Source organism: Cnephaeus nilssonii (assembly GCF_951640355.1).
Source record: "Cnephaeus nilssonii genome assembly, chromosome: 7".
Classification (NCBI taxonomy): Eukaryota; Metazoa; Chordata; class Mammalia; order Chiroptera; family Vespertilionidae; genus Cnephaeus; species Cnephaeus nilssonii.
Window position 1 is genome coordinate 69,896,662 of NC_137078.1, and position 15,860 is coordinate 69,912,521.

General features: G+C 37.4%; 1 protein-coding gene across 4 annotated transcripts in view; it reads left to right on the forward strand.

Annotated features, from left to right (window-relative positions):
* Nucleotides 1–15,860, forward strand: part of OSBPL9 (oxysterol binding protein like 9) — a 132,919-nt gene that overhangs the window by 96,888 nt on the left and 20,171 nt on the right. For all 4 annotated transcript variants that reach the window (XM_079776922.1, XM_079776925.1, XM_079776923.1 and 1 more), the window contains 4 exons: nt 4,261–4,299; nt 6,866–6,956; nt 8,446–8,550; nt 12,877–13,036. In XM_079776922.1, coding sequence (XP_079633048.1) covers nt 4,261–4,299; nt 6,866–6,956; nt 8,446–8,550; nt 12,877–13,036 — 395 coding nt within the window. The remainder of the gene's footprint in view (nt 1–4,260; nt 4,300–6,865; nt 6,957–8,445; nt 8,551–12,876; nt 13,037–15,860) is intronic.

Here is a 15,860-nt window from a genome sequence, read left to right on the forward strand (position 1 = left end):
TATCCATTCATCAGTTGATGAATAATTGGATTGTTTTCATTTTGGGGGCCATACTGAATACTGCTGTTATGACCATTTGCCTATAATGTTTTTGTATGGACATATACTTTCATTTCTCTTCAGTATATACCTAAGAGTGGTATTTCTCGGTCATATGGTAACTCTGTATAACTTTTTAAGAAACTGCTAAACTGTTTCCCAAAGCAGCCATACCATTTTACTTTCCTACTGGCAATGTATAAGGGTTCCATTTTCTCCACATTCTCACCAACATTTATTATTGTCTTTTTTATTACAGTCATTGTAGTGGTATCTCATTGTGGTTTTCATTTGCATTTCTGTGAAGAATAATGATGTTGAACATCTTTTCATGTGCCTGTTAGCATTCATACATCTTTTTTGGAGAAATGTCTATTCAAATTCTTTACCCATTTTTTAGTTGAGTTGTTTATGAAGTTGTAAGAATGATTTTTCATATTATGCATACAAGTCCTTATCGGATATGTGATTTATAGATATTTCTTCAAGTCTTTGGGTTGTCTTTCACTTTCTTGATACAGCTATCTTTAGAAACATGCAATTTTTAAATTTTCATGAAGTCCAACTTACCAATCTTCTATGGCTTGTGCATTTGATGGCTTATTTAGAAATCATTGCCTAATCCAAAGTCATTAGGACTTAGTCTTGTGTTTCTTCTAAGAGTTTTATAGTTTTAGCTCTTACATTTAGGTCTGTGACCCTCTTTGAGTTAATTTTTGTGGTGTGAGGTAGAGGGTCCAAGTGTACTTATTTTTTTGCATGTGGATATTCAGTTGTCACAGCTGAATTTGTTGAATCTCATTAAACTTGAATTAGAAAATTTATTTTATAGTAAATTCATAAGTACATAATTTAAAAAGTGTTCACTAAACTACATTGCTTCATTAGAAAGATGGGGGTATATTTCATGGGTTTTTTTGGTAGGCATGGTTTTAAAAATATTGGAGTGTAATTCTGATCAAAAGTCTTCCCAAATTATGTGGTGCTGATGATGTTTTTGTTCACTGTCATACTTCTAGAACACAGGCATGCTGGTATGTTCAGAGAAGAGAATAGCTATTGTATTAAGGATTTAATAAGCACAACATAATTTAAGTGGGAAGTAGCATTAGACCATTTCTTTGTTTCATTAACATGATTCATATTGAATTCAGTTGAATCTCTGGTTCAGTAATACTTGAGATTTAGCATTAGCTGATCCCAATAAAAGGTAATTTGTGGTTTACTTCCAAAACAAACAACAACAAAAAGAAAGGTGGAAGTCGGGGGGAGGGGTGTGGTGAGTGTAAGCCTTTTTAAGTAATAGGACAAACTCCCTGAAGTTCATGATGGGAATGGATTGACAGTAAGACATTTGATAGTCTATGGGTTTATATAGATTTGACTCCGCCTTAAATGACAAACCACAATAGTAACAATAATTATAAATCCCAATTTAAAATTCTCTGTAAATAGCATGCATTATTAATCAAGAACATTTTGGGGGGCAAATGGTCATATATTTACGTTTTTAAAAAAATTAAATCAGAATTAGAAGTGGTGGTTTTCTTAGATAATGTAATATAACATGAGTGTTCTGTTGCTGCATAACAAAGCACCCCCAAACTCAGTGTCTTAAAATAGCAACAGTAATTTGTTTTGCTCCCAAATCTTCAATTTGGATAGGCCTCAAGACTTGTTTCTGCTTTATGCAATGTCATTTATGTGGCTTGATTGAGCGGGGGGAGGGTAGTAAAAGGGGGGTCAGAGAACCCACTTTCAGCATGACGCATACCTGGGAAATTGGCTGGGGGTCTGGGTTCTTCTCCATATAGACCTCTTCACTGCCACTTGGGCTTTCTCACAGTGTGGTAGCTGGGTTCTAAGAAAACAAGGTAAACGGTTGTGGCATTTCCACGACCTGTTGCAGAAGTCACCTCTAGTCACTTGTGCTATACTTATTAGTAGAGACTGTTACAAAGGCCCACCCGGTTTCAAGGGTAGGAGACATGAATTCTTATCATGTTGAGGCCATTTTTGGAAAATTTAATCTACCACAAGTATATAATATTACTAAGAAGTCCTTTGGAAAAATAATTTTTAATATTCAGAAATTAATAGGGGAAAGCTAAAAGTAAAATATCATCTGAACAAGAAACTAAATTTCTATTCTCAATAGTTTATTTTCAACTGATTCTATTAAGAATTTCTGAAACTTTGGGTATTCTCAATATATAGTTAATTCAGTTGTGCAAATAAAGGGGGAAATCCCAACATGAATTATGTAGGTATCAAAATACAGTTATTCTCAGATATATACAAAGGATATGCATCGAGTCGAAGGTTCCCAAAACCACATAGTTTGGTGATTCACTTGGAGGACTTATAAGACACTGAGTATAGTCATACCCAGAGCTATGATTTATTACAGCAAACTCAGCAAAAGGTAGAAAGCACATGGGGCAAAATCCAGAGGAAACCAGGCACAAGCTTCCAAGAGTCTTCTTCCAGTGGAGTAATTCAGCATGTGCTGAATTCCTCCAGCAACAAACTGTGACAGCACATGTGATTGTTGTTTATCAGGGAAGTTCATCAGAGACTCAAAACGCAAGATGTTATATGTTTGTTTTTTCAGGTTTTTATTGGAGGTTTGTCATATAAGCACTCTCTGTTTTGCATTTACCAAGATTCCAGACTTCCAGAACAAAAGCAGGTGTTCAAAATAAACAATATTGTTTAGGCAACAGTGAGCTACCCTTATCAGTTAGGGTAGTGGGAACCCTCCTGAAACAGAATTTTCTAGACACCAGCCAAAACAACTTTACAAGCAGGCTTTTCTAAGGATAGCTATTTTAGGCTTGCAATGTTAATTCTTTTCTGCACATGCACTTAAAAAAATAATAATAATTAAAGCATCCTCAAATTTTCAAATTGCTCTTGTTTGACCCTTCCATATGTAGATTTCTGAGTAAGCTCAGTAATTAAAAAAAGTATAAGTTATCAATAAATGAAATAAAACTTGGCCATTATTTTTAAAACCAAGACCAAATATTAGTTTCTGTTAACACTTGAAAACTTCCTGATTATATGAAGTTAAAACTTTCATTAGTTTTATTTAAAGTTTAAATATGCTGTCTGAGTAAAAACAATAATGTGTTGTTAACTTTCCACCACTGTTACCCTCAAATACCTAAAGGATTAAGATACTATCTACTGCCCTAACTGGTTTGGCTTAGTGGATAGAGCATCGGCTTGTGGACTGAAGGGTCCCAGGTTTGATTCCGGTCAAGGGCACATGCCCAGGTTCCAGGTTTGATCCCCAGTAGGGGGCATGCAGGAGGCAGCTGATCCATGATTCTCATCAGTGATATTTCTGTCTCTCCCTCTCCCCTCCTCTCTGAAATCAATAAAAATATATTTAAAAAAAAACAAAAAACAGCCGAAACTGGTTTGGCTCAGTGGATAGAGCGTCGGCCTGCGGACTGAAGGGTCCTGGGTTCGGTTCCGGTCGAGGGCATGTACCTTGGTTGCAGGTACATCCCCAGTGGGGGGTGTGCGGGAGGCAGTTGATCGATGTTTTTCTCTCATCGATGTTTCTAACTCTATCCCTCTCCCTTCCTCTCTGTGAAAATCAATAAAATATATTTAAAAAAAAGATAGTACCTACCTTATAGAGTTGATGGAATAAATGAATTAGCTCCTGTATCATCATTTCCATGAATATAATGATTATGTATACTGAAAGCAAAATCAGATAATCTATTTAGAAAAGTATTAGTATAATTGTTGGGCCAACAGTCCAGATATGGGAAATGGTGTCTATACTAAGTTTTTAAGGCTACACGATTATCATACCTTTTAAAGTACAGTAAGAGTTTGGGGCATTTACTATAAAACTGAACCCAGAAATATTGTCTTCAATCCTAAATTAGCATATCTACATTTAATCATTGGTACCAAGGAGACTATACAGTTCAATAGGATATTTCTACAATGAACTTAATTAAATGCTTATATGGAAAAATAATTGCCTTGCTGTTGGTGATTATTGTGTAGCCAGTGATAAAATTATGTTTGGTTAGGAATGTACAAATGGAATTAAAATCTTAATGGAAGCAAAAAAAGTAGTTTTCTAACATTATTAGTTACCTGATAAAATAAGCTTTCTTAATAGGGAAGAAAATACACAGGGGTTGCTTAAATGAGAGAATGAAGTTAATATTTTTAACATTTCTCCTTAAGGACCAGTGTAATGCGGAGAAGCACGCAGATGGAATTATAGTAAGTTTAATCTAATCTTTGTTTCCCCTTTAATTCTGCAGAGCATTATAACCAGTTATGTCAGGAGAAGCCTGAATTTCTACTTCTTTTTCAACGCAAATTCTTCTTTTCACCTGCTCATTGCTTTTTGTTGTTGACTCTTGCAATTTTCCTTGAGCTCCTAAAGTTGCCCATCTTTCAGCAATCATTTGGAGGGGAAATGTTGATCATAAAATTTTTCTAAATGTTGGTCCAGATTGAATCACTTTGCATGTGTTAACTTGAAGGATTAATCATGGTATGAATATGCATCTTTTATGACTAAATAAGGCATAACTCACAATGCTATATTTCTGGTCAACTTTGTTCTCAGATGAAAGCAGAGGGGGAGGGGATATATTGAGACACATCTTAATCTATTTAAATATGTTTATAGATTTCTATTTTCTCATCTTTTATTTTTTATTTTTTTGTATTGTTTTAACTAGCATCGATACTGTGGTATTATTGCATTTTTGTTGGAACATGAACTTTTTGATTTACAGACATCTTCTTATTCTTTCCTCCTCCTTGGCTTTTTTTTTTTTTTTTTACTCTTCCCTTATGTTCAACTTCCTCTCTATAAAGAAAAGAAAATGTTATTGTTCCCAGCTGGAAATAAAAATTGGATATTGAAGGTTTGTAGTTTGAGCTACCCTAGTTTTATGGTAACTGGGTGACTTCTGTTCAAACTGTGTTTCTGAAGCAGTCTTTTCTTTGTCTTAAGACTTGACAAATGACAGCTTGTCTGAAATCTGGAATCTTCAAAGCCATCTCATGATTATACTTAAAAAGATGTTTTCTTTATATTTGGATTAAAATGAAAAAGAAAACTTAAATATACATGATGTTTGCATATTTTTTAAGAAAGCAAAGATAAGAGAAACATTTTTAAAATTTGAATTAAACACATTAGAATTTTTATTTCTTTTTTCACAGTGAGTTCAAAGTTTGAGCCATGATGATATAATACAATTATGTGGTATAAATACAATGTAATATAATCTCTCTTCCTGAGATATCAAATAAGTTTGTAAGCCTCATGGAAAAAGACTGTATATGTTGTCTAGCATTTCATGGTCCCCAAAGACCCTAAGGAAAATCATGTCAATTGCTTTATCTCTTTTCCCTCTGAACAAAATTAGTTACTTTTGATTATGTTAAAAAATAGTTTTAGAAAGCATTCAAAAAATGTTTGATCATTTGCAATTAAAACACCTAGATTCCCTAACCATAGGAAATCTAAACTTGCAGAAAACAAACATATTTAAATCATTTGTTTGGGGATGATTCCATTTTTCCTTGAGTTTTTATTTTTAAGAAAGAAAGGATTTAGGGCCTTGGACCCAAACTGCTAGGATCCAGCCTTGCCATTCACTAGCTGTGACCTTAGACAAGTTACTTAACCTTAGGGTTTTAGTTTCCTCTATAAAGAAAAGTTAGTAGTTCTATCTCAGAAGGTTTATAAGGGGCAGAGTGAGCTCACAGTACCCCATAAATGTTAGGTACATTTATGTACATATAATTATATATTGCATGAGTTTTGTTAATGTCACAACAGATTAGGGCTGTAGATTATCATTTGTTTACATTTCTCACACAAAAAATTCATTTGAAAGCAAATTGTAGAATGTAATTTGACATATTTTAGCTTGAAGTTGATTGACCAATTACTTTTATTGTTCCCATCTGTCCATGGGCTTAGTGTAGCCTTTTCTAAGTGGTGGATCTAAACTTTACTCTGGCAGAAATCTTTGTTTGAAATCCTCCATTTCTTCATGTAAAAATGCACCAGTAAGCTATGGAGTCTTGTTTTTAAAATGTTATCATGCTGCAGAATAATTTCTTGGTTTGGAATCAGAGAAACCTGAACTTTTTTCTCTCTCCAAAATCATAACTATATGTTTATGTTTTTCAAATCCTAAAAAAAAAAATCTTCTTCCCACACACACTCATTTCAAATAGAAGATACATCTCTATGCCTTCAGTGATTGTAAAACTAGGTGCCTGTGCTATGCAGAAGACAGTGATGGGAGGTGGCAGTAGTATGGAATGGAAAGATAAGATCCTTCTGGTGCCGGTACATTAGCTAGTCATAGGTGTAATATTTATTAATACCAAAGCAAGAGAGCATTTCTCTTTCTTAGATAGAGAAACAATGTTTGTGGTGAATTTAAAATTTGAGAAGCACTGAATTGAATTGAGAGGTTATTGTTTTGGCTTCCTGAAATCTTGCCACACCATTATATAACTCTTTCCAAGTTTTTCCATTTAGCTTTACCTTCCTATAATACAGAGATTCATTCGTTCATTTTTCCTCCTTACTATGCTTTTAAATAATAATAATAATAATAATAATAATAATGAGAAACTTAGACTTATGCATAGAAAAGCTGTTTCATTTCCTCTTCGTATTTTCATCAGCATATCTATATAGCTACCTTCAGGACTTTGCTGTCAGAAATATGGGCAATTTCATACATTTGGGAGGGTCAGCGTTGGAAGGGCATTTAATTAAAAATAACTATAATGTGTTTCTTTATCTCAGAGTACTATTAATCCTGTAGATGCAATATATCAACCTAGTCCCTTGGAACCTGTGATCAACACAATGCCTTCCCAGTCTGTCTTACCTCCAGGTATAGTATTTGGAAAAATGTTTCACAGACTCATTGCTGAGAAAAAACATAATTTGTATGACTGTCGTAGTAATCTTTGAGGGCTCTTTCTTTTTCTTTTAAAAAATAAAAATATACAGCCGAAAATGAACTGGAAAATGATAGTATTTTAAATATTGGGGCTTTTTAAGTACAATGAAAGGACTTTCGGTTTTCAGAGTGAGATGGAAAATAGACATGGTTACTAAGACCTGGATTAGCTGATGGGACAGAATGCTATGACTCAGGATTTATGGCCACCAAGGGAACTAATATACCTTGATCTGCTTGAAGGCAATCCAGGAATATTCTATTTTGGGATATTCTTTATAGCTCTGAATAATACAAATGGTTTCTTCATGGTGCGTTTTAAGATAATGAGAAAGGGAAGAATAAAATTTGTTATGTCTACCAATTAAATAGACTTGTGTATTTTTAAGTATAGAGTAATAGGTAGTGTTACCCAACTATACTGATTTCTTTTATTTTTTTGTTGCATCCAACGTAACTGTTCTTTTTTAAAAAATCCTCACCTGAGGATTTTTTCCATTGACTTTTTTAGAGAGAGTGGAAGAGAGAGGGAAAGACAGAGAGAAATATTGATGTGAGAATAACACATCGATTGGTTGCTCCTGCATGAGCCCAACCAGAACCCACGCCAGGGTGGAGCCTGCAACCGAGGCACGTGTCCTCAATCAGAATCGAACCCAGGACCCTTCCATCCACAGGCTGATGCTCCTCTGAGCCAAACCAGCTAGGGCATAATTGTATTCTTTTTTAAAATTTTTTAATTTTTTTATTTTATTGATTTTTTACAGAGAGGAAGGGAGAGGGATAGAGAGCTAGAAACATCAATGAGAGAGAATCATCGACCAGCTGCCTCCTGCACACCCCCTACCAGGGATGTGCCCGCAGCCAATGTACATGCCCTTGACCAGAATCGAACCTGGGACCTTTCAGTCCGCAGACCGACGCTCTATCCATTGAGCCAAACTGGTTTCGGCCATAATTGTATTCTTAATGATGACATGGTTCAGTCAGAAATTGTACTGGAAAAAAGAAATGACTTTAAAAATTACTTATGAGTATGTGAAATCCTTTTGTGAATGTTTGTATATCCTTAAGAGAATGAGATAACATCTCTCATGGACTAAAAAGGAGATAACCTGCCCCCAGATATTATATGGTTTGATGCTTGGAAACACTTTATCATCAGAAGTGTTTGATGTTTTTACAGAGCAGTTGTACTGAGATATTGGCCTACCAGGACTGGTCTCTTGATATCCTGCCTAGTGTCTTGAGTTTAAAGGGGATGGGATGTCAGAGAGAAGGAGTAGCATGGAAGTTGACTTAGTAGAATATAGTTTTAGAAATTACTGGTCTTTGGGCTTTTTAATCCCACACAATTCCAGTTAACAGAGTTTTGTTTAGGCTATTTCTCTAATTTATTTCATATGTTCAAATCTCCTAGAATCTGCTCAGTTGTGTAAGTCAGAGCAGCGTCCATCTTCCCTACCAGTTGGACCTGTGTTAGCTACCTTGGGACATCATCAGACTCCAACACCAAATAGTACAGGTACAGATTTATATAATTCCTTTACTTCTTATAACTCCCCGTTTACATTTAAGATTTATATTTGCTTACTAATGGGGAAAAGGTTGAAGAAATGTGTTGTATCTTTCTGTTGGAGATAACATATTTTTGCTATTACAGTTCTCTACATAAAGTACTTTATGATTTAACCAGAAGCTTTAGTAAAATTATAATTTAAATAAAGTAGAATATTATAGGATTTTGTTTTTTTTGTTTACTGTATGGTTTATTTTGAAGATTGACTCCTTTGAAAAATTTGCTCAAGTTAGACTCATATACTTTCTCAAGAATCAGAAAATATGGAAGCACTGAGAACAAAAACTGAAAATCTTTGCTCTGTCATTTGTGTACATGTATATACATATGTACCTATGCTGTGTATTTTTATTGTTGTTTTTCTTTTAACCTAAACGAGATCTTGTGTTTCTGTGACTTTCTCTTTTCATTTAACAGAGAACATTTAGAGAGCTTTTAATGTTCATACAGTTAATTCTAACATTCTTTTTATAGCTGCCTAAATAGGTATCATCTCTTTTTCCACTGATGGACATTTAAGGTTATTTCCAATATTTTCCTACTATTAGCAAAATTTAAGTGAAATATCCTTGTACAACAACGTTAAGCATGAGTGGCCAAAAAAGGGGCTACATACCAAATCTGACAATCTTAGGGGAGGCCTGCATGGTGGGCTTACGAACTCAGACCAAGAGTAAAACCACAGGATGCTTTGAACATAAAAATTCCTAACTAGAAGTGAGTCATGTCAGGTGATCACATCTTAGGCCTGTAGCTTTCTTGACAAAGGTCAACCTTTACCTTAAAATAAGCCTGTTACTGTTTTTTAGCATCTAAGATAAATACCCTTGGAATGTCAGAGTAATCTCCTGTATCTGGACCCCACAGACTACACCCACCACAGCAGAGCAGACCACAAAACTCATTGTTACTTTGTTCCCCCAACACCATCTCTATGTGCTATAAATGTTAATTATTAGCTATCTTGAACATAAAAGAAGTGTCTCTCTATTTTACTTTTTATCTAATCTCAGAGATTTCCCCACTTTTCTTTCTCCCGCCTCCCTCATCTACCACCAGTGGATTTCATATAACCCTCCTTATGTCTTCTTCTTTGATTCTGATGTATAAAATAAGCTGCAAAATTGCGATTCCCTGGAGGATTTTCTCAATAAATGGAGATTTTTGCTTCCGTGCAATTGTTGTCAGTGTGGTTCAAATAAACTCAAAAAATTCTCTGCAGGTTTGAGTTTCTTACATTTACATATGTGTGATTTTTTTTTTTAGGATTTATCAGTCTTTCATATCTTTACCAATTTTATAGATAAAAGGGATACTTTATTTTAGTTTGCATGTTCTTAATTCATTTAGACTTACAATCATTATTTTATCTCTAATTTACAGAACTGCTATCAATGTTAGTATTAGATTTATTCCTTGTTTTAAAATGAAATCGATATATGTTGAGTGACCTGCCAGTCATACTCAAGGAATCACTTAGTACTTTTGTCTCTGTTACACCTGGAGGCCAAAACCACTCTTGAGAAGATCAGAGATAAGCTCCACAGATTTCTTTCCTGGGCAATACTTTCACTGTGTGATAATGAAAAATTTCCTTGTGATTTTAGCCTATTTTGAAATTTGAATTAGTAAAGGTGCTGGTGCTATTACTTTGGTTTTTAATATTTACTAGCAGAGGTCTTCTGAATTTTGAAAGAAAGAAAGCAACAATAGATTTACTTGAGGCTCTTGGGGAGATACTGATAAGCAATTTGAATAATGAGGTTGAAATGTTTAATTTGACTTTTTCTGTATTTCATTATCTGTGCCAAAGTCTTGTTCACTTTTTTAAAGAAATCCTCACCGAAGCATATGTTTCTTAATTTCAGAGAAAGAGAGAGAAACATAAATCAGTTGCCTCCCATGCATGCCCAGGATTAAACCTGAAATTTAGGTATGTGCCCTGACCGGACTCAAACCTGAAACCTTTTGGTGTATAGAACGAAGCTCTAACCAACTGAGCCACCCAGCCAGGGCAACCTCATGTTCATTTTAAAAACTGTACCTATGTTCTATGTTGTTGATTATGTCAGACTGTTAAAACTACAGCCAAAATTTGCTTTTTTGGGAGATATAAACTAGTTACAAACTTTGAAAAACCGAGTTCTCTTCCTTATGTACATTTACTTTAAGATAATTATAAATAGTAATAATTTAGGATAAATTATTTCAGAGGAAGATATTCTAAAAATATCTTCGAGTAAGTGGATTTGAAGAAATTTTTAAAATTTAAATTAGTATCTAATTTATGTCCTTTTTATTTTCAGCCTAATTTCTTCATTTTTTCCACCTTTCTTTCCTTTACCTCTTTTACTAATACAAAAAAGAAATATGGAACAATTGGGAAAACAAATATAATTCTTTTCTTTCATAAGGAAAACTCAATTCTTTTGTTTGCAGTTCCCATTCAAACTCATTTTCTTCTTGGACACATTTTACCTGGAGTAATTACCTTGAGTATTTGCATTTTAATCATTTTAATTCCTGGTCTTTTGTTGTTGTTAGGATAAAGTTTCTTTCTCATCATATTGCTCTCTTTTGGGGGGTCGGGTAGGGAGAGAGAATTAAAAATTTGCTAAGAGGAACTATCTTTGGCATTTCCACAATAAGCATCACTACCTTTTTAGTTGGTAAACATTTGTGTTATGTTTTTAAAATATCTTTGTAAACATGGCAACTGAAGTGGCAGATGGATGTCTAACTATTGGGAACAGACTAAACATGCATGTGTGGCTCTGGATTCATTTTTATTGCTGCTGTTCTCAATTTTTTCTAGAACTATGGCCTTGGCTTTTAGATGGCTGTCAGTGACTTAAATTTAATTTCCACCAGGCATCTGCAGCAGTTTGGCATAAATTGCCTGATAGTCTTTATTGACTGATTGGTTGATTTCAGAGAGGAAGGGAGAGGGAGAGATAGAAACATCAGTGATGAGAGAAAGAATCATTAATCGGCTGCCTCCTGCACGCCTCCTACTGGGGATCAAGCCCGAAACCCAGGCATGTGCCCTTGACTGGAATCGAACCTGGGGCCCTTCAGTCCGCAGGCCAACACTCTACCTACTGAGCCAAACCGGCTAGGGTTCCTGATAGTCTTTAGATGCTCAATAAACCTTTGTTGAGTTGAACTCAGCTCTTCATTGTTCCTATTGATACTTTTATGGTTATTACTAGACAATGAAGCAGATGATCATCACCAAGATAGATCTCTGTTAATTTCCGTTTTCTTATTTAGACTGTGGAAGAATAGAAAGATGTTCCTCCTGGTCTCTTCCTTTTCTGCATTCTTTCCATAGTAGCCCTGTGTTTTTCTCTGCCCCTGAACCCCAGGCACCTTAGACTTAGATGGAAAAGAGGTGAGGAGTTTGGATGGTGAGTGCAGAACTTTTGTGTTTTCATGTGCCCACCAAACACTGACTAGAAAAGAATGTGATATTCTGAACACTTTTTATAAAATACTTATGTGGTCTTTAATATTTTTTCCATTTTGCATTCTTATTGGCTCAGTGCTGCATTTTTTAGGTTCTGGATCTACTGTCTATAATAATAGAAGCCGGGGCTGTGAGGGCTGAGGCAGCTGCCATGCCACGGCTGCAAGGGCCAAGCCCCGAGCCCCTTGCATGAATTTCATGCATCAGTCCTCTAGTATAAAATAAGAGCCCCTGGCTTCTCTTTGGTGCTGGGTATCTGTGATGGGACTTCCAATACCAGAGCTCACATTGTAGTTATAATCAGGAGACTCCCTTCCTAATATTACTAGTAAAGATAATTATAGAATGGGGACATAGCATTTTCTTCTCATTTATTTAAAAGACTATGTCCCGCTGTGGCTCCATGGTTCAGTTGGTTGGAGTGTTGGCCCATACACCAAAAGGTTGTGGGTTCAGTTCCTCATCAGGGCACATCCCTAGGTAGCAGGTTCGATGGGACGAGTATGGGATGCAACTGACTGATGTTTCTTTCTTAAATCGATGAGAATTCTCTCTCTTCTTCCTCTCTCTCTAAAATCAATAAAAACATATCCTCGGGTGAGGATTTAAAAAAGCTTAAAAAAAAAACCTATTTTATAATGTGATTTGCCTTTTTCTTTGTCTAAATATTAGTTTTCTTTACAAATAGTCTACCAATTTAAGCTCTCTTAATTTTAGAAAGATCTGCATTCATCCCATCTTCCTAATTTCTTCCCCTTTATTACCAACTTTGTCCCCTAATTAAAACCTTTTTAACTTTCTAGGCAGTGGGCACTCACCACCTAGTAGCAGTCTAACTTCTCCAAGCCATGTCAACTTGTCTCCAAATACAGTCCCGGAGTTCTCTTATTCTAGCAGTGAAGATGAATTCTATGATGCTGATGAATTTCATCAAAGTGGCTCATCCCCAAAGCGCTTAATAGAGTAAGTGGATGAACTAAATATGTGTTTAAACAACTCTCCTGGTTTTTAAAAATGTAATTTCATTTTGAGGCTGGTTTTAATGACAGGCTCCCTTAAAAATTATTTAGAAAAAGTAAGAAAGACAGTTTTTTTTAATTGACTTATTGAACAAAGCCAGTTCTATGAGAATGTTGATTTTACTCCTGACTTAACTCAAATGGAATAAATTAGCATCAGCTGTAGTAATATGCCAGTATTGTTCATGGAACTCGGGGCATTATTTCTTTAGCACCAACATTAGGAAAGGGTCAAATGAGAATGAATAAACTAGGAAGTATATACAAACCTCAGTTCTCGAACTTAATTTGTTCCAGAAGGCTGTTCTAAAAGACATTTGCTCAAAAACTAAAAGATTTTCTCCCATTAGAAACGATGTAAATTCACTTAATCTGTTCCAGACCCACAAGTGATTCTGTTTTAACCTTTCTTATATACAGTCCATGTCCAATGCACTATTTAATCTATAAACACTTCTTATCGTATTAGCCTTGAACGAATTTTTCATCTATGTATCACTGCCTCCGAAATGCTATCACTGGCTAACTCCTTTTTTTCTCCAAATCCACACCTGTTCACCTGCCTGTGATTGTTGTTTTGTGAGCACTTTCACACCCTTAGCAACATTAGCACTCTTTTCCCATCCAAGTCCTAACCAGGCCCGACCCTGCTTAGCTTCCGAGATCAGACGAGATCGGGCGCATTCAGGGTGGTATGGCCGTAGACAACATTAGCACTCTCTTGATGGCCTCTTCGTCTTTTAAAATTGTGCTAATGGGGTATTTCCAGCAACAAAGTCATTTCTTCTCTGTCATGCTGAGGTATCAGCATGAAAGGGTTGTCAGGTCAAAAACTGAAGTTTTGGGCAACCGAGACATTTTTTTCCGGTGAACAACTTGGGCAAGAGATGGGAAATGTTTTGAGAACTGAGGTTTGACTGTACTTGTTTTTGTGTTAAGAGCTAGCTATAGTAGGTGGAGGTGAAAACAAGACCCAGTCTCTGCCCCTGGGAATTCACTGTCTTGGGGGAAGAAACAGACATTTATAATCTAACTAGAGGCCCTGTGCATGGATTCATGCACTGGTGTGGTCCCTTCGCATAGCCTGCAGGGATCCGGCCGAAACCAGCAGTCCAACACTACCTGCTGCTCCTGCCAAGCCGCTCCTGCTCATCCCGGCCCTCTTGCACCTACCACCACCACTCAGTAGGCTCGCTGCGATCTCTAGGCTGCGGTGGCCGGGCGTGAGCCCTGTGTCTGGCGCCAGTCAGTTAGTTGAGCGGTGCTCCTGCTATGGGAGCGCACTGACCACCAGGGGGCAGTTCCTGTGTTGAGTGTCTGCCCCCTGGTGGTCAATGTGCATGATAGTGACCAGTCGATCAGTCGTTCAGTCCTTTGGTCGCTTAGGCTTTTATGTATATAGATGGTATACATGCTACGATAAGAATAAGCACAGAAAGCCATGGGAGCATTTTGAAGTCCTGAGAAGTCAGACAAGGATTCACAGAGGAGGGGAGAGAATGTGATCCTAAGGTTCCTGTGGATGAGTAGAAAAAAGGGACATTGAGGCGGGGCGGGGGGGGGGGGGGGGGAGTAGGAATGTTCCCATGGAGGTGGAACCCTGTTAAGAAAGGTCTGGAGTCAAGGGGAGCTTGATTGGCTGTAGCGTAAGTTGTGGAGAGTGGTTAAAAAAAGATAACGTAAGAGGTTGGCAAGGGCCAGATGATGAAAGAGTCCTTTAGCCTTTTACCAGTTTTGAACATTTTCTCACTAGTGATGGAAGTTGCTGGTCAGGTCTACATTTTGGAAAAACAGTATAGAATTGAAATTGTATAGTATTAAATGCAGTGGGGCTGCATAACAGGTAGGGAGACCAGGCAAAACTGGGTATTAAGTTGAGAAATCTTGACAGCCTGAGCCAAGGTAATAGCAAGGCAGTGGAGAGAAGTGTGTGAATTCCAGAAATAATAAGCAGGCAGATTTTGATAGATACTGATTAGGGTTTCCCCTTATTAGAAAACTAGATGCACAAAAATTTGTGCAAGAGTAGGCCTTCCTTCTCCCGGCTGCCGGCACCGGCTTCCCTCCGGCACCCGGGACCCGGGACCCGGGCTGCTTCCCTCCTCCGGCCTCCGGCAGGCACCCAGGACCCGGGCTGCTTCCTTCCGGCCTGGCTTCATCAGGAAGGATGTCTGAAATGATGTCTGGAAGACATCTGGTCTAATTAGCATATTACCCTTTTATTATCCTATCTAATAAAGAGGGAATATGCTAATTGACCACCACACCCTCACAAAGATGGCGGTGCCCACAGCCAATAAGGAGGGAATATGCTAATTGACTGCCATGCCTTCAAAGTTGGCGGCGCCCAGTCCCCTCAGCCCCACTGGGGAGTCAGGCGCGCTGCACTGCCAGGCCCGCCCCCAGGCGGGTCCGGCCACTCTGCACGCCTGCCTCCGGAGTCCCTCAGCCCCCTCAGTGCCCCCAGCTGCCCAGGGCCAGTTCGAGGCACAGGCAAGCCTTGGATGGCGGCTGCCCAGGGCCGCCCGAGGCTCAGGTAACCAGGGTCGGCTGAGACTTGGGCTGCTGGCAGTGGCAGCAGCAGAGGTGTGATGGGGGCGTCGCCTTCCCCTGATCACTGGGTCGCCTCTTGCCCCTGAGGGCTCTCAGACTATGAGAGGGGGCAGGCTGGGCTGAGGGGACCCCCCTCCAGTGCATGAATTTTCATGCACTGGGCCTCTAGTTATAGATATTTGACTTATTTTATATCATCAAATCAAAGCTAGATA